Source organism: Lontra canadensis, unplaced genomic scaffold (assembly GCF_010015895.1).
Source record: "Lontra canadensis isolate GAN:19392208 unplaced genomic scaffold, GSC_riverotter_1.0 scaffold58, whole genome shotgun sequence".
In the NCBI taxonomy this organism is placed as follows: domain Eukaryota; kingdom Metazoa; phylum Chordata; class Mammalia; order Carnivora; family Mustelidae; genus Lontra; species Lontra canadensis.
In genome coordinates this window covers 11,562,522-11,585,712 of record NW_022631052.1, presented here as the reverse complement: position 1 = coordinate 11,585,712, position 23,191 = coordinate 11,562,522, and the positions used below count along the sequence as shown (strand labels likewise).

The 23,191-nt window shown below is 50.3% G+C and overlaps 1 protein-coding gene across 2 annotated transcripts; it reads right to left on the bottom strand.

Annotated features, from left to right (window-relative positions):
* Positions 1-269: 269 nt before the first annotated feature.
* BRI3BP (BRI3 binding protein) lies at positions 270-22,923 on the bottom strand. 2 transcript variants are annotated; one of them, XM_032876495.1, is made up of 4 exons: positions 22,599-22,923; positions 9,932-10,034; positions 1,442-1,525; positions 270-1,029 (listed from the first exon to the last, which is right to left on the bottom strand). In XM_032876495.1, exons 1-4 carry the CDS (start codon positions 22,806-22,808, stop codon positions 608-610), a joined length of 819 nt encoding a protein of 272 aa, XP_032732386.1. In that variant the 5' UTR covers positions 22,809-22,923; the 3' UTR covers positions 270-607. The 2 variants fall into 2 exon arrangements, with proteins under 2 accessions (XP_032732386.1, XP_032732387.1); XM_032876496.1 differs by lacking the exon at positions 1,442-1,525 and having other exon boundaries at positions 22,599-22,920.
* Positions 22,924-23,191: the final 268 nt, after the last annotated feature.

Genomic DNA, 23,191 nt, shown 5'->3' with positions numbered 1-23,191 from the left:
CTGGACCCTGACTACCCACACCCAGAACCAACACCATCCGTCCACTAAGTCGCCATCAACCGAAAATGACATCCGATGAAGCCCAGGGTTTTGGAGCACGAGAATCATGCACACAGACCCCCCCCACCAACCCCTGTGCTGGGAAACCCAATTCCAGTGTTGGAGCTTCTCGTCGAAAGTGTCCAGTTAGCATATCCTTCCCCTCAGTGTAAAGTCTGATTCAACTTGACTCGATCCGCCTTTATTAAAAAACCTTACAAAAGATGTACTGAAGTGCTTGAAAAAATTAACTTTATGCTCTATGCACAGATAAACTCTTCCTGTACAGCTAATACGGTTATATCCTTTGTTTAAAAAATATTCTTTCCCCCCCCTCCCCCACTAATGACACTTCGTGGGTAGTTCCACACAAACGATCCCGCCATCCCTTGGGGAACGTGTCCTCGGGGTCGACACGTGGCCGGAAAGACCCTCACGGAGCGCCACCCGCCGTGCTCGGGAGTGTTTATTGAAATTGCTTGGGGTTGGGTGCTCTCTTCTTCCTTCTCCGCTTCTGTTTTCTGAGAGAGGGCGCTGGCGTGAGGGGACCCGGCCGGCTGGCTGATTGTCACTTGCCGTTGGCGCGGTCCAGACTCTCCAGAACCTTGTTGAAGCGGATGTTGAGCAGCCTGACCTGGTTCTCCAGTTGCTCCAGCTTCTCCTCCACGCTGGGGCCGCTGGGCCCGCTGCGCCAGTAGAAGCCCATGGGCCCGGTCATGAAGTAGATGGCCACCACGAAGCAGAGGGGCAGTATGGCGTTCTCCGGCTCCCCCTCGTACTTGTGCAGCACGTACATGCAGGACATGGAGAACAGGATGACCCGTGCCACCCAGAAGAAGCGGCCAAACACCACGTGCAGGAGGCTGAAGGTCAAGCCCAGGGTCAGCGACAGGAAGCAGTAGGCCAGCAGGATGATGCCCACCAGCAGGAGGGCGCGGGCCGGGCTGTTGGCCACCGAGGCCAGGCTGAAGTACTGGGACAGGTTCGACACTGCGGGACAGAGAAGAGGGACAGTGGTCTGGTCACGAGGAGCCAGGGCTTTCTCTCCAAGCGGGGTTTGTTTGGGCAGCTTGGCTCCCTTGCTGGGTGTGTATGACAAGAGGTCCCTGAAGTCGGCTGCCTCGTGATCTTTCCTGCTAAGCCCTGGGAGAAGACCACCGGCCAGAACCTGAGTTTAAAACGCCCTTTCGTGGCAGGGCGGAGCTTACACACTGTCCTTGGATTTCCTCCCTTCCTGTCCTTCAAAGTCACCAACGGCCAGTTTTAGGCTGGTTATGGGGCTGCCTAGGATGAAGGCCTTTCCGGCCTCCCTTATAGCTACAAAACTGAGCTTTGGTCGAGGAGATGTTTTGGGGTGGCCTCAAGGGGTTTTTCCTAAAAGTAGCAGGAATGTGCCCTTTACCTCCTTTTCTTCTGCCTGCTGGAATGTGGATGCGATGGCGGGAGTGGGAGCAGCTGTCTTGGGCCATGAAGTAAGGGAAGTAGCCTATTGGGGAGCAATAAGATGGAAGGAGCCTCGGTCCTGAGGACAACGTGCTGCAAAGCCACCTACCTGCCTAACCACCTACCTGTGAACTTTCACATAGAGAAATAAGCTTCCATCTTGTTAAAGCTGCTGGTATTTTAGATCTCTTACTCACAGCCAAACCTAATCATACGTGATGCTCCATCTTAAATAAATATGGAGTGAAATGGAGGAGATGTATCTTCTGTGTGCCCGACTTAAGAAAATTTTCAAACAGAAAAGTTACAAGGATAGTAAGATAAATACTCCTATTGACACCACTAGGTTAAACAGTTGTTAACGTTTTACCCTATTTTGTTTCGTCACATACTTTTTTTTTTTTTTTACCAAGCCATTTGAAAGAGGCAAAAGATCATACTTCAGCATGCATATTTTTTCCGGTTTTATTAAAATATAACTGAAATAAAGCGCCACAGGAGCTCAAGCTGTAAAGCATGACTCATTACATATATTGGGAAATTATTACAATAAAAGTAATTAACATTCATCACCTCATATAGATACAAAAAAATTCTTTTTTCTTGTCCTGAGAACTCTTAGGATCTACTACTGTCTTAATAACTTTCAAATACACCATATAGCAGAGTTAACTATAATCACCATGTTGTACATTATCTCCCTGTAGTTATTTATCTTATAATTAGAAATTTGTACATTTTGACCATCTTATTCCAATTCTCCCACCCACTATCTCCTACCTCTGACCACAAATCTGATCTCTTTTCCTATGAGGCTTTTTTTCTTTTTTTTTTAAGATTCTGCATATAAGTGAGATCATACAATATCTGTCTTTGTCTGACTTACTTCATTTAGCAAAATGCCCTGTTCCGTCCATGTTGTGGACGGCAGGATCTCCTTCCCTTTGATGGCTGAGTGATATTCCATTGTATACAAGGCCCACTTCTCTACCCATTCATCTGTCGATGGACACTGAGGTGGATTCTGCATCTTGGCCTTCGTAGACAACGTGGCCATGAACATGGCGATGCACACATCTCTGTGACATAGTGTTTTCCTTTGCTTTGGGTATATTCCTAGGAGCGGGATTGCTGGATGATACAGTAACTCTGATTTTTAATTCTTTCAGGAACTTCCATACTGTTTCCCATAGTGACTGTCCCAATTGAGAATCCCACCAATAGCGCACAAGGAAGGGTTCCCTGTTGCACATGTCCTCGCCAACATTTGTAATCTTGTCTTTGGGACAGGAGTCATTCCAGTAGGTGTAAGATGATACCTCGTGTGCTTTTGTGAGCGAGTGTTTGCCTGGTTTCCAAAGTGCTCTGGCTGCTCCCTCACCAGTCCATGGCCACGCCTGGCCCAGAACAATGGGGAGGAGCAGCGCCCTCTCGTGTGCTTTTGATTTGCACTTCCCTCATTAGCGATGCTGAGCACCTTTTTATATAAGCATTGGACGTTTGTATGTCTTTCTTGGAAAAATGTCTGTTTGGGTCCTTTGTTCATATTTTAATCAGACTGTGGGTTTCTTACTCTTCGGTTGTAGGAGTTCTTCATACATTTTGGACATTAACCCCGTAACAGATATACAGTTTGCAAATAGTTTTTCCCCACTCCGTAGGTACTTTCCATTTTGTAGATTGTTTCTTCTGCCGTGCAGAAGTTTCTCAGTTTGATGTGGTCTCACTTGTTTATTTTTGCTTTGGGTGTCAAATTTAAAAAAACAAAACAAAACACCAAAAGCCATTGCCAAGACCAAGGTCAAAAAGCTTACCACCTGTTTTCTTCTAGGAGTTTTATGGTTTCCGGTTTTACATTTAAGTCTGTAATACATTTTGAGTTCATTTTTGTGAGGGGCATAATATAGGGGTCTGGTTTCTTTCTATTACACGTGAATATCCAGTTTTCTGAGCATTATCTATTAAAGACACTGTCTTTTCTCCACTGAGTATTCTTTGATCCCTTGTCAAATACTGGTTGACCATAGATCCCCGATTCATTTCTGTGTTCTCAGTTCTCTTCCATTGGTCTGTATGTCTGTTTTAACCCCAGAATTATACTATTTTGATCATTCCTGCTTTAAAATACAACTTGAAATTAGGAAGTACCACTTAGATCTTTTTTCTCATGATTCCTTTGGCCAGTCAGGGTCTTTTGTGGTTCCATATAAATTTTAGGATTTTTTTCTACATTGGTTAAAGAAAAGCCATTGAGGGGTGCCTGGGTGGCTCAGTGGGTTAAAGCCTCTGCCTTCGGCTCAGGTCATGATCCCAGGGTCCTGGGATCGAGTCCCGCTTCGGGCTCTCTGCTCAGCAGGGACCTTGCTTCCTCCTCTCTCTGCCTGTCTCTCTGCCTACTTATGATCTCTCTGTCAAATAAATAAATAAAAGCTTAAAAACAAATAAAAAAGAATTTCATTGGGGGCACCTGGGTGGCTCAGTCAGTTAAGCGTCTGACTCTTGATCTCAACTCAGGTCTTGATCTCAGGGCTGTAAGTTCAAGCCTCGCACTGGGCACTACACTGGGCATGGAGCCTACTCAAAAAAATAAAATAAAAAAGAACTTCATTATGATCTTGTACTTAGATATACCTCATTCCTTAAGTCTAATTTTTCTCTAAAAAATTTTTTTCTTATTAAATAGCCTTAATTTTTCAGAGGAGTTTTAGGTTTACAGAAAAATTAAGCAAAGGTAATAAATTCATTTTTAAACATTATTATTATTAATTTGTTTAAAAATAAGAGTGAGGGGTGCCTGGGTGGCTCAGCGGGTTAAAGCCTCTGTCTTCGGCTCAGGTCATGATCTCAGGATCCTGGGATAGAGCCCTGCATCGGGCTCTCTGCTCAGCAGGGAGCCTGCTTCCTCCTCTCTCTCTGCCTGCTTCTCTGCCTGCTTGTGATCTCTGTCAAATAAATAAATAAAATCTTTAAAAAAATAAATAAATAAAAGTAAAAATAACAGTGAACCCATTTATAGGTTAATACAAATAATATATTTTTCATGAAAAATAACTGCTTTCCAAAACAAAGCCCCCAAACCCCCCGCAACCAAAACAGTGGAGTTGTTTTGTGTTTTTACAAATCTCTATAATATCCACTTTGAGAGGAGAGGGCTGGATCCTCAGATCTGGTTTTGAATCCTCAGAAATAGGATGCCAGTCACAAAGGTGGGCCACAAGAGGTAATTTACATATTTCTAGAGGCCACACTAAAAAGGGCAAAAAAGAAAAAGCTAAAAATTAACGTTAAGATACTTAGCCCAACGTGTTCGCTCTATTATCAACATGGAATCGATATAAAAAACTGTGGAAGCAGGCCTCGAATGCGTGACCTCACAGTTTCCCCTGCCGGGCCTCAGGGAACCCCCTCCAGGGTTCCTCCAAGCATACTTTGAGAACCACCAGACTAAACTCACCACCTAAAGCCATACAGCATGTACTGTCAGGTTATCAAGGGACTAAGTGAGGTGACCAGTGGGTACAAGGGTTCCTGGGGATAATCCCTGACTGGGGCCAAGAATGGTAACACAGTTCCCGCGACTCTAATAAAAACTGCACTTCTCTCCAGCAAGGCCAGTGAGGAGCAACCTTGCCCTGCCCTGCGGAGGCCCTAAAAATCCTAACTGGGACACGAGCAGCTCTGGATGTCCTGCCTGTATCCACTTCCTGGCGCTGCCACAGTTAAGAACCATGGGATGAGTGGCTCAGACAATAGGATCAAATTCTCACACAGCATGGAGGTCACAAGGGTGAGGTCAGGGTGTCCGTAGGTGGCCCCTTCTGAAGCCACAAGGGAGACTCCGTCCCGGGCCTTACCCCAGCTTCTGGGGTGTGTGGGAGATCCCTGGCCTTCCTGACTCACACAATCATTCCCCGATCTCTGCCTTCATCTTCGTGGGGCTTCTGGGCCCAAGGTTCCCCCTCCTGTGAGGTTGCCGGCCATCCTGGGTCAGGGGCCCACCCCGATCCAGGGTCCTAGGGAGAGCTGACTCTGTGTGCAGGCAGATGCAGGCGGCCCTCAGCACAGGGGATCGGGACTGGGTGAGTCCCAGAAGGGCGTGATGATGTACTTTTTGGAGCAGAGCCCCTCTGTAAGCCACAGAGTGTTTACGAGGCATTTGCCTGGGGCTAGGCACTGTTCTAATGGTTCTGCACTAATTGTCATCTGGTCCTTACAACATGCTGACAATATGTAGCCTTTCCCATGTGGGGACTCCCACAGCTACAGCAGGGCAGGGCGGGCACCTCGACGTAGGGAGTCTGGTGCTTGAAGCCATCCACTCCTTGCGCTGTCCCAACGCGTGGTCATAGCACAGTGCAAGGGGGGGCGCGGGTTGTGGCTTCCAAGCCTTCAGAGAACGTAAACAACTTGACGAAGCCACGAGACTTAAATCCGAGACTTAAATCCGTCCTTCCAACTCCTGGACAAGGGCTCCACTTCCCAGAACGGTGGCCTGAGCCACCAGATCTAGAGCAGGGCTAACGCCCCTGTGTCCTTTATGGTAGCCACCGGCCACATGTGGCCACAGAGCACTTGAGATGTGGCAAGTCTGAATGGAGATGTGCCGTGTCAAACACAGGCTGCACTTCGACGGCGTAACAACTCCCAAAATGTAAGGCACCTCATTAGCAATTTTTCATATTGATCACAAGTTGAGATGACGATATTTGGAATCTGCTGGGTCGGCTAAAACACCTTATTCAGTTCATGTCTTTCTACTTTTCTAACGCAGCAACTGGAACACGTAACTTCATCTGGCTCTCCGTTTCCACTGGGCAGCTCCGTTGGTCCTGGGAGGCTCCGGGACCCTGAAAACTTCTGGAGTTGGAAGTTAGAGGACTGTACCCGTGGAAACACTGTGCACCAGAATAGCCAGCTCTGGGGTACAGTCTCCTGCCTTTTGCACATTCCCACTTCTAGGCCTAAGGCGCAAATCCCAAAGGCCTTTGGATGTTTTGAAGCTGATGCCCCAGCTACAGGGAGGGGAGAACGTGACAGGAAAGGGAGTGCTTTCATCTCTGGAACGGGCCAGCGGCCCTGGCCACGAACATGAGCCCGTGAGGACTCTGGGGAAGGATGCTGTTCTGATCGTCTCCCGTGTAATCGCGAGGCTGTCGCTACTCTAGCTTTCCCGCTCCAAGCTGCGTGCAACTTTCTGCAATAAGGCTCGCTTCTCCAGGGCGCTCTGGTCGGGGATGGAAGCTGGGCAGCGGCGAACATGGAGTCCAAGCACGATTGCACGCAGTTGCTCTATCCGTGCTGTGAGCTGACTCAGCCTGGCTCCCAGGAGGAGTCCTCAGCAGCCCCAGGAGGCTGCAGGTGGCACAGCAGCCTCTCAAAGGGCCGTCCCGCTATGGCGGATCCTTTGCCCCAGTGGTGAGGTGCCCTGAGCTGGTCTGAGGCCTCTCCCAGGTTGAACTCGGTGATTCAAGGCTGGAGACGGGTTCCCAGGGGCTGAGGGGGGACGACAGTGGGTGTGAACCAGGCAGCCCCGCCTGCGGGGCCGGGTCTCCAGTTCTTCAGGTGGGAGTGTCAAAGGCAACTGGGAGGGTTCCCGGAGACCCTGCACCCGGCAGGGTTGTACTGGTTTCCCACAGCTGTTGTGACCAGACACAGTGGCTTTAAGCAAGAGGAATGTACTGTCTTGCTGGCTGGGGGCCAGGATTCCGACATCAGGGTGTGGGTGGGGCGGGGCTCCTTGAGCACTCTACAGGGGGTCCCTCCTGCCTCTTCCAGCTCCCGAGGGGATCCAGGCATCCTGGGCTTGTGGCCACATCTTTCTGGTCTCTGCCAAGGCTGTCTCTTCTCTGTGTTTCTCTCTCAGTCTCTGTGTCCAAATTTCCCTCCTCGTATAAGGACACCAGACATTGCATATAGGATCCACGGTAATCTGCAAAGACTCTATCCCCCAATCAGCTCAAGTTCACAGATATGGGGCTTCTGGGGCATTTCTGGGGGCGCACATCGGTGTGAAATCACACCAGCAGCCAAGCAGGGGCCAACAGTCCTCCAGCTTTTATGAATCACGGGCTCCTATGCACCCGAGGCAGAGCAAGGCAGAGGGGACAATCTGGAGGAGATGGGCAAAACCCCACTCAGAGCAGAGAGATTCCAGAAGGAGATAGGCAATAAACACACACACACGCAGACACACACGCACGCACATGCACGTGACATCATAGCTGACAAGTGATGGTGATTGTGATAACAGACCGGGTCGCTGTACACGGGTTAGTCAGGATGGGCTTCTTGGAGGAGGTGTCATATACTTGAGAGTAGAGGATGGAAAAGACCCACCAGGCAAAGGGCTGAGGGACTGCTTCTGGCAGGGGACACCTAGAGAAACCAAAGCTGTGTCCAAGAACAGGATGGAGGCCGGGGGATGGTAGAGAGGTTGGGCAGATCCTTGGAGCCGACTACCCTCGGTGGGAACCCTGTGTGGGATCCAAGTGCAACAGGAGTCCCTGGGCAGTTTGAAGGTGAAGTACTTGACCTGACTAATGTTTTTTGTTTTTTTTTTAAGAAATCACTCGATGCAGCAAAAGTAGTAATAAAAACAAAAACCACGCTGGCTGACCGGCTGAGAAGGAGCCACAGGGGCCGAGAGAGGACACTGACTTAGGAGGTGTGCGGAGTGGTTCCCACGGAAAGCCGGAGGCTGCTCTCTAGAGAAGTGTGCAGGGAGGACGGGCCCTTGGCTGGTGTTTGGGAACTTGGATTTTGGAGTGTGGTATGGTGATTTATAGTACAAAGTATGCATATTTGGTCTTTGTCCACATGCCCGGCACAGAGCTCCTAAAACCTTCGGAGTTTTCTAAGGAGTGAGAGCAGTAAAGGTGTCTTGATAATTTGTAAGATGCCCCCTTTGAGCCGTATTCCAATGCGGTGACTTTTGGAAAGACCCTAAGGACGGGGGCTGGGTGCTGGGAGAACCAACGGCAGGGAGAGGGCTGGGATTTCTGTCCCGTGCCCTGATGTCCAGGGAGGGGAGACTGGCTTGAGGTCAAACCAGTCAGCCCCAGCCAAAGATTTACTCAGTCATGCCTGTGTCACAGAGTCTCCATACAAACCCGACGGGACGGGGTCTGGGGAGGTTCTGGGCTGGGACGCTTGGAAAATGTTAAGGCTCCCTAGCCCTTCCCGCAGACCTCGCCTGCACGTCTCTGCCATCTGGCTATTCCCGGGTTACATCCGTCTGTAATGAACTGGTCACTTAGTTAAGTAAATGGGTTTCTGGCGTTCTGTGAGCCGCTCTAGCTGATCAGTCAGACCCAGCCGGGGGCGCGTGGGAATGTTCTATCTACGGCTAGTCTGCCAGAAGGACAGGTGGGCTTGCGACCGGCATCTGGAAAGGAAGGGGCGTCCTGTGGGACGAGCCCTTGCCCTGTGGGTTCGCTCTGACACTATCTCCAGAAAGACAGGGTCAGAGTTCAGCTAAATATGCGGGACGCCTGGTCAGTGTCCACGGAGGACTGAGTCAACTGCTTGGTGGTGTGGGGAAAACACACGTATGGCGGAGGGCTCCCTCCATTCCCTTATAAGTGGGCCTCTCTGTGCCTGGACTGTCTGTACAAATCATGATTTATGCTGACCGCCTGTTCTCCTGAGGGGAGTCGAGTCTGGGTCCATGCCAGGCAGAAGGTGCCTAAGTGACCAGCCCCTAAGAAACACCTCGGGCACTGGGTCTCTAACAGGCTTCCGGGCTACACGACACATGACAGCCGTCACCACAAACTGCTGCTGGAGGAACGAGAGCAAGCTGTCCCCCTTGCTGATGGTGCTCTGTGTCCTTACACTATAAGAAGTCACAGCCAGGAGCATGACTACAATGCTGAGTCCTGGGTCTTCCTAGTGGCTCACCGTGCCTGGGGCTGATCCTGGGGACCTCAACACAGGCTACTGGAGACTTCCTGGCAAGCGAGGTGGCAGCCTGGACTGGGGCCCGTGACCTTGAATCCAATTCCAGAGGCAGCCTCCCGATTTCCTGGGGCAGAGCAGCAACTCCCCGGGCAGGCCAGTTTGGCCGGGTTCTGGGGGCCACACCCCGCTCCTTCTGAAAACTCTGCAAGCGACCCAAGCTTTGTATGAAATCCCTTTCTGCCTAAATAGCTATCGTAGTCTGTGATGTATTCCCACAGCCCAGGGGCCCTACCTCTGGTCCCCGCGGCTTGCCTGGGGGCAGCCGAGTCAGCAACACCCACTCGTACCTCACCCCAAACAGCATCCGTCCACCTCAGTCTGGATGGGCCATTTCTTTACGCAACTATTCCAAGAAAAAATGTTCACTTGTGTCCCCCTGCCTCCTCCAAGGGGTCCCCCATGCCACCCACTGCGGATACTGAGTCCACATCTTGAGAACCACTAGAAAAAAACAGCCTTAAATGAATGCCCCCCCCCCAGCCCCACTTACCATCAAGTCCAAGAACATCCAAGAGGTCCATCCAAAAGTTCCACAACCTTTCGACAAACATGTCCACCCCCAGCACAAACCGCTCGGTCAGCCTGGTCAGGAACTGCAGAAACAAGAGAACGGTCACTACACCGACTGGGACAGCGCCCCCATCTCCTCGTCCAGCCAGGCCCAGTGGTTGACCCATCAATGGGAAAACAGAGTTGGCTGGTAGCCCGGGTGCTGTCGTGAGCTTGGTCGACTGGGAGCTGGGAGGTCCCCACGAAGTGGCTTTGCTTCGCTCCTGATTTCTCCGAGAGCCCTCCTGCTCATGACAAGGTCAAGGACTCCGCTTCTCTCTGCCTGATTTCTCATTTTTAAACAGTTCCACCCAGAGCATGGGTGTTAGGGACGAGGGACAAGGATGAAGACGATGGTGGTTCTCACACACGAGCTGTATCCCATCTCCCAGGTACGTGGACATGCTAGAGCCCCGTGCCCCACCCGTCTGTAAGAACCTGGCCTGTCGGAGGGCTTCGTGGGCTCTCCGGGTGATTCTGGGGGACTATGAACAGGGGAAGCAGTCTTGTTCGACTAGTTTGGAGGAGTAAGTAGCACTCTGCACACATGGTACGGAACTCAGAGCTGCAAATGGGAATTCAGTGAAAGGCAAGTCTCCTATCTCACTCCCGGCCATGCAGACCTCCGTCCAGACGCACATGTTGTCGCCACTCATTTCGGCGGCGTCCTTTCGAGGCACCCGGTCAGTGTCTTCCCACCAGCAACAGCAAATGGGCCCTGTTTTGCAGTTTTTCTCCTGTGACACTCTTGTCTTAGTGATTACTCAACCTCAGCCCGTACAGAGCCGCCTCATTCTCCGTAAAGGGGCTTAAGCGACCCCCTCCCGCTGGACACCTCAGTTGTTCTCACCTGCGCTATTAGGGCAAATGGGAATGACGAGCGGAGCCTTGCAGCTCTAGGCGCTCTGACTCACGTGGGCAATGTCTTGGAGTGAACTGCCTGGAGCATCTGGAACCAGACTTCAGGGTTGGATCGCTGCCCCAGGACACGGGGAAAAGGAACAGGATTGAATCAGCAGCCAGGAGAGAGGGGACTCAAATAACCTCCACCCCAGCTCTGTGGCTTGGCTGAGAGCACGTGCAGCTGGGAGTCTAGGTGCTGGGTTCAAATCCCAGGTCGGCCTCTTCCTGCTAGCTAGGTAGTTTGTGTGTGTGTGTGTGTGTGAGTGAGTGAGTTACACAGACACCCACATACGATACTAAAAACACAAAACTCCTAAAAAAGGAGTTTTAATTATAAGACTCAGAGCAGAGCTCCAGCTGAGAGATACGTACGTACACTTGTACTGCCCCATCTGGTTTTCTGAGCAGTAAGTGCCATATTCACGTGACGTGCCTTGAGCACCTGCTAAATGGTCACAATTCCTACTGACATCCCATATTCTCATAGAGCACTGACCCCAACGTGTCCTGCAAGGAATCGTCCTTTTATCCTTGGGTCATTGCCCTCACGGGGTTTGTACAGGTAGAGACGGTACAAATATGGCCATCAACTGACAGGCGGACAAAGAGAGCCTGGTCTATCCAGACAATGGGGTATTATAGGGCCATAAAATGGAAGGAGGTACTGAGGCCCACTTCCGCATCAGCCTTGAAAACAGGGTGCTCAGGGAATGAAGCCAGACACGAGAGACCGCAGAGCAAACGATTCCGTTTGTGTGAAATGTCCAGGACAGGCAAAGCCATAGGGACAGAAAGTAGACGGGCGGTTGCCGGGGGGCTGTGATAGCTAAAAGGTCCACAATCGCTTTTAGAAGTGGCAAAATGTCCTCCCACGGACTGTGGTGACAAATTCTCGACCCTATGAACAGACCAACGAGGGCAGAACGGCACACTTTGGGGGGTGAATTGTATGGTACTTGAATTATACCTCCATTAAGTTATTTTAAAATGGAAGGGTTAAAAAAAAAAAGAGCTGGGTTTTAAAAAAATAATAATAATAAAACAGGGCACCTGGCTGGCTCAGTCGGTGGAACATGTGACTCTTGATCTCAGGGTCCTGAGTTCAAGCCCCATATGGGGTGTGGAGTCTACTTAAAAAATGAAAATAAAAATAAAAAACAAAAAACACTTACACACACAAGTGGAAAGACTGTGAACACCAGAAGGAAGCGTATGTGCCACAGAAAAGAGGGCGATTGCCCCTCGCGGCAGTGGAGGGAGGTGGTGGGACACATCTGTACCCAGGTAGAAGGCCCATTGGTAACGGTCTTATAATTAAAACTCCTTTTTTAGGGGCACCTGGATGGCACAGTTTGTTAAGCATCCAACTCTTGACTCCAGCTCAGGTCATGATCTCAGGGCTGTGCGACTGAGCCCAGAGTTGGGCTCCATGCTCAGTGGGAACTCAGCTTGGGATTCTCTCTCTCCCTCTCCCTCAGTCCACTCCCCTCTCTTTCTAAAACAAAACAAAACAAAACAAAACAAACAAACAAACAAAAACCTTCCTTTTAAAAAAAAGAGCTTTACTGGCATATGATTTACATATCACTAAGTTCATGTCTTCCAAGCGTCCAGTTGTGTGGTCTTTAGAAAAGTCACAAAGTCACGAAGTTATACAACCATCACCATGATCTAATTTTAGAACATGGTCATCGCCTCCAAAGAAAGCCTCCCCATCCCTCCACCCCAACCTAGGCACCTGTTAATCTGTCTCTACGGATTTGCCTTTTCTAGACTTTCCATACAAACGGAATTGTACGACACATGACCTCTCGCATCTACTTTCGTTCACTCATCACGACATTCCCCAGGTTGTACCAGGAATCAGGATTTCATTCCTTTTTATGGCCCCATAGCATTCCACTTTACAGGTATGCTCTGTTTTGCTCGTCCTGTTGCATATCGTACATGTTGATCTGGAACTGGGTGGGAGTTTTTCATAATTTGTTCAAATGGAAGAAAAAGGAAGGGCCCTAGGCTTTCTAGAAGAAGGTATTGGGCCTTTGAGATGGTACCAGCTCCCCCGGAAAGGGTGTGAGGAAGGAGCTGTTTTGGAAGGAAGAGGCACCTGTGCTCACACCGCTGAAACTCTCTGTGCCTCAGTTTTGTCAGCTGTCAAATGGGGCCAAGACAGGATTGGACACCTTAACCTGGAAAGGCCTTTGCATGGGGCCAGCACACACCAGGTACCCAGGGGTTGGAACACCTAAGGATGCTCCTGTCACAGCGCCTAGCCATGCGGGTCTCCGGGAGGTGCCTGGAGACCCGCCGTCCTTGGGAAAACCTCATGCCCACGCAGGACTGGCATCGCTCAGAAGGAAGAACCAGTCTGTCCTGAAAACTGGCTGGGGCAGGAGAGGTGGAAAGCAGGGAAGGGCCCACCCTAGGCCTTTTAACCACACACTGGCAAACTTGCTCTCTGCCCTGTGGGCACATTGTGGGCACACAGGACACTTTGGCCCACTTCACGTGGCAAAGACACAGGAGCTCTGGGGGTGGGGTGGGGATGAACTGTGACGACCCTGTCTGGGCAGCCCCAAGCCACTGCTACAGGGGTCACCTTGCAGCTGGAGCCTGGGGCGGGGCACCTGCCCGGTGCGGACGCAGACTCGCCCCAGGACAGAAGCCACGGAAGCTGTGGGGGACGCAAGAAGCAGTAACAGAGGGAAGAGCCGTTCAAATGACAGCAGCTTGAATCAGGCTAAGAGCCTGTGCCCTTGACGTGTCTTCTGCCTCAAACCCACACAAGAATAACGTCAGACCCATCGAAGCTGACAGGTGTCCTACAGCATCCCTGATCCGGGCTCCGGCAAGCTGCCCAGGGGGGCCGTCGAGGAGAGGCAGAGAGCGTGCCCCAGCTTGAGGACAGCTCGAGCCAGTGTGCTGTTCTGGATGGGATCCTCGGACACAAAGGGACGTTGGGTAAAAATCAAGGATATCGAAAGAAAGCATGGACTCTGAGCTACTTATAATCTAGCCATCCTGGTTCGATGACGTAACAAATGCGTTATGAGAATGTAGGACGTTCACAACAGGGGGATCTGCCCGCAGGCTGTGAGGGGATTCTGTGCCATCCTCTCAATTTTTCTATAAATCTAAAACTGTTCCTACAAAATAAAGATATATCCATTTTTAAATATTTTTTTTAAAGTCACATCTACGCCCACGGTAGGGCTCGAACTCACATCTACGCCCACGGTAGGGCTCGAACTCACAACTCAGAGGTCAAGAGTCATATGACCCACGAACCCAGCCAGCCACGTGCCCCTTAAAGATATTTTTTTTTAAAGGGAGACCTAACAGACACATCGGTTAAATGCAGGGTCAACTCTGTTTGGATCCCAATGCAAAGGAAGCAATTCGGTCGGGAGACCTTTCAAGTTAGACAGAAAAACTAGAAAATCGACTGGTCAGTCACTACAGAATACTGCTATGAACCGTGTGTTTTGTGGTCATGTTTTTTGTTTGTTTGTTAAAGATACAGACCAAAGTATTCTCAGATTAACTAAAATGACTTGGATTGGGTTTCAAATACTACTGCAGGTTAAAGGTCACTTTTGGTAAGGGGATAACTATAGCAGAAATGGCTGAAGGTTGATAGGCAGAAGCCGTGGGTGATGGGTGCGGGGTTCATTACAAGATCCCTTCTCCCTTGGTGAGGGTCGCACAACGTTCAGGATGAAAAGTTAGAAACAGGAAGACTCAGGTGAACAGACGGGAGGCCCGTGGCTGTCCCCGTGGGAGGGACAAACGACTCAAGCCGGGATTTTATTATCCCTCTTCTTGCACCGGGGAGGCCTGGACACGCACCCCCGGACAGCATCCAGCATCCAATCGCACCCCTGGCGCCCCGCCCAGCCCATCACCCTCTGCTCAGGCAAAGTGGCTCCAGGGGAAGTCAGCAAAGGCGTCTTGATGAGCAAGTCAGAGCAGGAGGGAAGTTTCTACCCTTTCGAGTTGGCCTGAGCATGAGCAGAACACACCGACTGCAAAGACTACATGAACGGAAAACACTGGGACACACGCAGCGGTCACAAACGGGTCACAAAGGGGAAAGGCACCTCCAAGGCAGGTGCGCAGACCCCTTCAGCGGATTCCTTGCCATTTATGCGGTGATGCCCTCATCTAACTGCCAGGGAAGCGTCAGACAACATACCCCGCTGGACATTTCGAGAAACGACTGGTCTGGGGGGCGCCTGGGGTGCTCAGGCAGCAGAGCGTGCGACTCTGGATCTCGGCGTTGTGAGTTCGAGCCCCATGTTGGGGGTAGAAACTACTTAAAAATAAAATCTTTAGGGGCGCCTGGGTGGCTCAGTGGGTTAAGCCGCTGCCTTTGGCTCAGGTCATGATCTCAAGGTCCTGGGATCGAGTCCCGCATCGGGCTCTCTGCTCAGCGGGGAGCTTGCTTCCCTCTCTCTCTCTCTCTCTGCCTGCCTCTCTGTCTACTAGTGATCTCTCTCTGTCAAATCAATAAATAAAATATTTAAAAAAATAAAAATAAAAAAATAAAATCTTTAGGGGCGCCTGGGTGGCTCAGTCATTGGGCATCTGCCCTCAACTCGGGTCATGATCTCAGGGTCCTGGGATCCAGCCCCGCATCGGTCTCCCTGCCCAGCAGGAGGCCTGCTTCTCCCTCTCCCACTCCCCCTGCTTGTGTTCCCTCTCTCACTGTGTCTTTCTCTGTCAAATAAATAAATAAAATCTTATATAAAATAAAATCTTAAAAAAAAAAAGAAAAGAAAGAAACAAAAGAGTGGTCTCTTAAGACCACAGTGAGATAGCATTTCAGCCTCACTCTGAGGGCTCTAATCAGAAAGACAGTGACAAGTGTTTGCAAGAATGTAGAGAAATAGGGATCTCATACGCTGCTGGTGGGAATCCAAAAGGGTGCATCTGTACGGCGGTTCCTTGAAATGTCAGTTACCACGGGACTCAGCAATTCCATGGCTACGTGTACACCCCAAATGTTGGAAACACATGTTCCCATAAAAACCTGTACATGGGGGGCACCTGGGTGGCTCCATTGGTTCAGCGCCTGCCTGGGTTCGGATCATGCTCACAGGGTGCTGGGATCGAGCCTCGCGTCGGGCCCCCTGCTTCTCCCTCCTCCTCTGCCTGTTGCTTCCCTGCCTGGGAGCTCTCTCTCTCTTAAAAAACAAAAACAAAAACAAAAACAAAAAAACCCAAAAAACTTGTACGTGAATGTTTGCAGTAGCATTAATCACAGTAGCCAAAAAGTAGAAACACAAAAAGTAGAAACAACCTGATATCCATTATCTGATGGATAAATAAAAAGTCATAAGAAGGGATGAGGTTTGGATGCAGGCCACACGGTGGATCCGTCCTAAAGGCAGCCAGGGACACTTTGTATGAAACGTCCAGAATAGGCAAGTCTACGGAACCAGCACACAGATGACAGGTTGTGTAAGGATGGGGGAAGGGGAATGATGGCCAAAGGGTGCAAGGTTTCCTTCTGGGGTAAAGAGGATGTTCTGAAATCGACTGAGGTGATGGCCGTACAGCTCTCCGAATATACTCAAAACCACTGAAATTTCCATGACCGAAGTCTATGGTGCCTGAATTATAGCTCCATAGAGCTGTTACCAAAACAAGGTGGCGAGGGGCACCTGGGTGGTTCAGTGGGTTAAGCCGCTGCCTTTGGCTCAGGTCATGATCTCAGGGTCCTTGGATCGAGTCCTGCATTGGGCTCTCTGCTCAGCAGGGAGCCTGCTTCCTTTCTCTCTCTCTCTTTCTCTCTCTCACCTGCCTCTTTGCCTACTTGTGATCTCTCTCCGTCAAATAAATAAATAAAATCTTTAAAAACAAAACAAAAACAAGGGGGTGGGGAAAGGCAATTGGTCTGTGCAATTCAAAAATGTCCATGTCAGAAAAGCTCTCCAAACCAACCCCCAAAAATGGAGGGAACTCTGACAAGCTAAAAGACACTAAGATGACTTGAAAACCAAATGCAGTGAGCAATGCCTGATTACGCATTAGATTTTTTTTGGAAAGCTGTAAAGGAAATGTGCCTATAGACAGCATATGACGAGTGTTTTTTGTACTAAATGTAAGGTTTTTTCCTGGGGGGGGGGGTTGGACCATTGTTCCGTGGTTCCGTAGGAGAAAGTGTCATGACGTCTGCAACTCACTTTCAAATGTTTCTGCAAAGAAAAAACCATGCCTGTGCATGTGCATGGGGGCGTGTATGCGTGCGTGTGTGTGTGTGTGTGGTGTGCCAAGGAAAAGAGAAAAACAAGTTTGGGGGATATGTGAACCACCCCTTGGCCAGGTGAGGGATTTCCAGCCATTCCTTGTTCTTTCAAATGCTCTGTCCTTCAAATTTTTTCAAAGTAGCGAGTTAGAGGAAACATTTTGATTGTGGTGATGTTTTCAGGGACACACGTCAAAATCTGTCAACTCGGCCCCTCACACCCCACTTTAAACAGGTGCGGTCTCTTGGAGTGTAATGTCAGTAAAGCGGTTCCATGGGGTGGGAAAAAAAGACTGGAAAGTGTCAGGGTTATTTTGCTCAAAATACTTTCTTGCAAACACCTAACAAAGCAAAAACCTCTTAAAAAAAACAAAAACAGAAGACCAACAGCTCAATAGAAAAATGACAAAGAAAACAAAAGGCAGTTTCCAGAATAGAAAAGGCCAATGGATTTTGAATCAGTGAAGAAACCATCATCTCAAACATAATAAAACCAAAAATTTAACAACACACTTTGCTGGAGAAGGTTTGGAAGCCTGCCTTCATATGTTTGGTAGGAGTGGAAACTTGTCATTCTTTGGAAAACAATCTAGCAGTCTCTCTCGGTGTTAAAAGTGTGTATGTGGCATTGGGGCGGCTTAGTCGGTTAGGAGTCTGCCGTCAGCTCAGGTCATGATCCTGGAGTCCTGGGATCGAGCCCCACATTGGGCTCCCTGCTCAGTGGGGAATCTATTTCTCCCTTTCCCCCTGCTCATGGCTCTCTATTTCAAATAAATAAATAAAATATTATTTTTAAAAAGCGTGTATGGAATTAGAACTGTGTGTAAAGACAAAAGACAAAACTATGTTGCCAAAGGCAGGAGAATGGTTGACTTGGGCTGGAGGGGCGCAGAGAGCCTGGGACAATCCATTTCTAGACCCGCGTGCTCGTGACACGGATATCTTCAGGGTACAAGGATTCACTGTGCTTCACACTTCTCATGCAGGAAAGTACTAGGATTCAATTTAAAAATTTGTAAATGCACAGACCCTTGGAGTCTGCTGTCTAACGGTCTGTAGGTGAATTTGTCTATGTGCACATACAACAATCTTCCTAGGGAGACCGTCACTGCAGCCAGGCATGCAGGGGCAAAAGACGGGACGCTAACAAAATACTGACTATCGGGTGGGTTAAATAAGGGTACATTCTGAATAATAGTTTGCTTTTGGCAGCCCTCCAAAAAGAAGGAATCAAAGCTTTATGTACCAATAGGATCTGGTCTCCAAAATTTATTAATTAAAAAAAGAAGAGGAAGGAAGAGGAGGGAAAAGAAGGAGAAGAGAGTGGGACAGCATGTATAATGAAAAACAGAAAACTCATGAAGAGGCAGGATCTATCCATATTCAGAATATCCGTACTGCTCTGGGAAGGAGAATGGAGATAGGGTCAGAGGTGGCAAGCAGATTTCTTTTTTTTAACTTTGAACTATTTGAAATGGCATTCCATGCAACTGCGACCTTATTAAAAAGAAAAAAAAACTATAAATGTTAAGCTTCTTAAAAAAAAAAAAAAACTAACTAAAAAGCAAAGGAGTAAGAAAGAAACACCAGCTCTCAGCTTAGCATTCAGATGTTCCCACCACGTGGGTCCAGCTGTAATTTTTCCCTGTGCTCCCCAAGATCCACACCCTAATGCACCCAACCTGTGAACCGTACCTCATCAACCTTGTCCCACCCCTTTCCTTCCATGCCAACCCATCTTCCCAGACCCATCTCGTGCCCCTCCCTCCATATCCTGCCCAATGTCTCCTGGCAAGGCACCTGACCCTTTTCTCCTGGCTCCCACAAGGCCTTTCTTGCATCACTGTTGAGCCTGTTTTGTTGACCCTAACCCTAGGTCCTGCATGACGTGGCTGTCTCCCTCTGTCCCTTGCTCAGTCTGTCACAGCCCTACAACCAGCCCTCCCTTGTCCTTATACACCAAACCCATTCCCACCGCAGGGCCTTTGCTCATGCTGCTCCCTTTGCCTGGCATGCTCTCTCCCTCTACCTCCTTCTCATTCAGCTTACTTCCCTGGCCACTCTATTCCACTTAACTTCCAGTTCTGCAGAGGTTACAAGTATGGGCACTCCCAGTCCTCTCCCACTGATTAGCTGGACTGGGGACAAAAGAGTCAACCTTTCCATGCCTTTGCTGTCCTCATCTGTAAAACAGGGAAGACCATAACAGAGCCTCTCTCTTAGAGCACGGCAGATCCATCCTAAGCTTGAACAAAGATTCTTCTTCAATATGATTACATCCTCTTCCCTTATTTCTGAAACAGCACTTACCACTCTGAAATAATCTTGTTTTATGGATCAGACTTATCTATTGCCTGTCCCCTGAAAGGTCCGCAGGAGGGGCCATTATGTCTGGCTCATACTGTAGGTGCTTAAGAAATTTTAAACAATTGTTGTAAGAGACACATAGCATAAAATGAACCATTTTAAAGTGTACAATTCAGGGGCATTTAGTACACTCACAACAGTGTGCAACCACAATCTCTACCTAGCTCCAGAACATTTTCATTGCCCCAGAAAGAAACCCCCTATCAATTAAGAGCTCACTCCCTATCCCACCCGCCCCCCTTTAGGAAACTTTTTATCTACTTTCGGTCTCTACGGATTTGCCTGTTCTGGATACTTTAAACAAATGGAATCTTACAACACGTGGCCTTTGGTGTCTGGCTTCTTTCCTTTGTTTTTCAAGTTTCATCCAAGTGCTTTATTCCTTTTTATGGCTGGATAGTATTCCCTGCTTGCACAGACCACGGTGTGTCCATTATCAGCTGATAAACATTTGGGCTATTTCCACTTTTTGGCTGATGTGCAAAGCACTGCTATGAACATTCACAGACAAGTTGCTTAATAAAAAAATAAATGAGTCGATTGCTCTCCTACCGGATGAACCCACTTCCTATAAATATCTTCTATCATTCACTAAATGGTTATTCAGTACTTCGTATGGCCTTGCTCATTGCACTCAACCCTTGAGTTCATCTCCTCTGAACAAATGAGACGGAGAGGTCAAACAACTGGCCCGAGATCACAGAGCTAGGGATTCCGACCCACGTCTGTGGGACAGCGAGGCCCGTCGCTCCAAACCAGAACATCATGGGTTTATTTTAGACACGGCCTAGATTAGAATACGGGGTGTGTCTTTAAACACCCTCAAACTTCACAACCCACCAAGCCGGTCTGGCTCCAATTAGTAACCCCAGACATGCTGAAAACTACAGTTGCCAGCAGACCCAGTTTTTGTTTAATTAAGAATAACAAAACAGTCTCCCCCAAGCCTGGCCAGTCTGGGCTACACTCCACAGGAAATGTCAGGTCAGCCTCATTTTAGAGGCTGTTCTGATGGGGGGGAACCAGAAAGGGTCATGAGGCAGGAAGACCTGGGAAGGAAGGTATCAGTGCCGACTCTGGGCCCAGTCTGCCTGGGTTCAATTCCCGGCTCGGCCACTCGGTTTGACTTGAAGACACGCATGTCACCACTCTGTGCCTCAGTTTCCCTACTACAAAATGAACATATTAACAGTACCCACTCACAGCATTGTTCTAAGAATGGAGTTACTCTATCTGCAAAAGCACTCAGCACATTTCAAGCAAATAACAAATTTGTATCATCCCTATTGAAGGCACAAACCCTGTTTTACCCCAGAAAGAATTCTGACCTTGAGAGTCCCAGGTTCTTTGCGAGAATAGACCTGTGTTATTGATCCCAACCCAGAGGTGAGGCCCTGAAATATCATTTTGTATTTCATGCCCATCGAACTTAGATTCTCACCTAGGACCACCTCCTGAAACGTAACTTGCCTGTGCTCCCACCAACACAAGCCAGACTTTCAAAATTTTGGCTCCAAAACAAAAGATCTTTGCCTTCGAATCATTCAAGAACAACGGCACCTTGCTCACACCCTTTATGCTCAGGCAGACAGGCTGGGAATCTTTTTGCTCTCAGGTGTTGGGTCATGCCTCCCACAAGGCGATCTTCTCCGCCACAGAACCCACGACCTCCACAAGGAGTGTCTGCACACCCACGGGAGAGGGCCGGCGGTCAGAAGTCACCATTTTCCTACTAAACTAATCTTTTCATTTCACCCAATAAGAATATCCAGCCAATCTGATCTGGGTTTTAATTTTTTTTTTCCCCTGCATGTCAAGCACCAGAGAATTTTTTTTCACCCTGAAAGTCCTTCCAGCAGGACTAAAGCAATGTGGATTTGCACCTTGGCCAGAATGTAGCAGGTACGGATTTAGCCATTACTCTGGGCCGGGAAGAACACCAACGATTCATCATCCCCACCTCATAACGAAGGGGATATTATGATTAGCCCCTTTTAAGGATAAAGAAACTGAAGCTCAAAGACATGAAGCCACTTGTGCAAGGCCAGCCGGCAGGTAAGCGCTAGAGCCAGAACTTGAGTTCCCAAACCCCAGGGCTAGCCTAGAGTAAAGAAGTTAACAGGAGGAACAGCAAGGGCTGCGCTCAAGGAACCACATTACCACATGCAACTGTCCCTCATTCACTTCCCCTTTCTACGGGCACTTGCCCAAATGAAGCCCTCCCACAAGGCTCCAGAGGGCAGAGCAGGGCATGGGGAGAAGTTCCCACGCTCCTCCTGGGCGCTCAACACACAGGAGAGCTGCAGGTTGCTGAAAGTTCCAGAGTAAAAAACGCTCCAAATCAAGGGGCGGCAGAAGTAGGAGCTCAGGAGGGTTACTGGGCCAGGTTGCCGAAGCGACATAGCAGGCTTCTACTCCCCTTTCTTTCCCTGCGAAGTCGAGAGAAAGAAAGAAAGAAAGAAAGAAAGAAAGAGGAAGGAAGGAAGATAAAGGAAGGAAGGAAGGAAGGAAGGATGGCAGGAAGGAAAAGAGAGAAAGGAAGGTTGGAGGAAGGAAGGAAAGAAAGAAAGAGAAAGGAAGGAAGGGGCCTAAATGTCTTCAAAGCATTAGGAGGAGGGCCTAAGGTGCTCAAGGGAAGTGGGTCGGTGTGAGGCTAGCAGAAAGGCGGGTTGCTGGGGACAGGGCAGGACGCCCCGGGGCAGCCGCGCGGCGCCTGGCTCATAGTAGGTGCTCATTCAAACGCGCTGAACGAATGAATGAGAGGCGCGGCCGGCATTAGCGCGGCCCGACTGCCCGCCCGCTGGGCTGGCGGGCAAGGTCCAAGGAGAAGTACGAGGCGCAGAGCAGAGGGCGCCCGAGGCCCTGCGTCCCGGTCGCGCGCGAGCTCCCGCGGCCGGTTCCGACCACGGCCTGGCGCGGGGGCGACGCGCCCGCAGGAGGCAGGCCCCCGGGCGCAGGCCGGCCTTCCCCTCTCCCCTCTCCCCGCCGACCGGCAGCCTCGGAGGCCGCACACGGCCCAGGCCGGCCCCGGGCGCCAGGTGCGCGGCGGCCGGGGCAAGGTGACCGCAGGCTCGAGCCCGGCGCCCACCTTCTGAGCGGCGCGCACGTTGTCCTCGCCGAACAGGCTGCTGACGCTCTGCGAGAAGGTGTTGACCGCGCGGCGGAAGCTGTTCTTCTCGGTGCCGCCGCGGCCCCGCGCCCCCTGCGCGCCCGGGGCCAGCAGCCCGAGCAGCAGCAGCGGCAGCAGCAGCAGGAGCCCAGCCCGGGCCCGGGGCCCGCAAGAGGCGCGCGCGCCCATCCTGGGGCCGGCGGGATGTGGGGTCGGGAGCCGGGCTGAGGGCCGCACCGGGGACGCCGCGGCTCGGGCGGGGGGACCGCGTTGGCGCGCTGGTGGGGCCGCCCGCCGCGCCTCTGTCAGCCGCCGCCGCCGCTGTCGCAGCGCCACCCGCCCCGCCCCGCGCGCCGAGCCGCGACGGCCCTGCCCACGCCTGGCCCCGCCCCCCGGACGCGGGGTCCCGGCGGTCCACCCGCCAACGTCCGCGCGAGGGGCGGCGGAGGCCGGAGGCTGCTCGGTCTCCCCGCCCCCGCTGAGTGGGGGGTGGGGGGGCAACCTTTTATTTAAAAAATACCAATTTTAATGTTTAACTTTTCGGTAAAAAGCGGCCGGTGCAGGTAAAACTT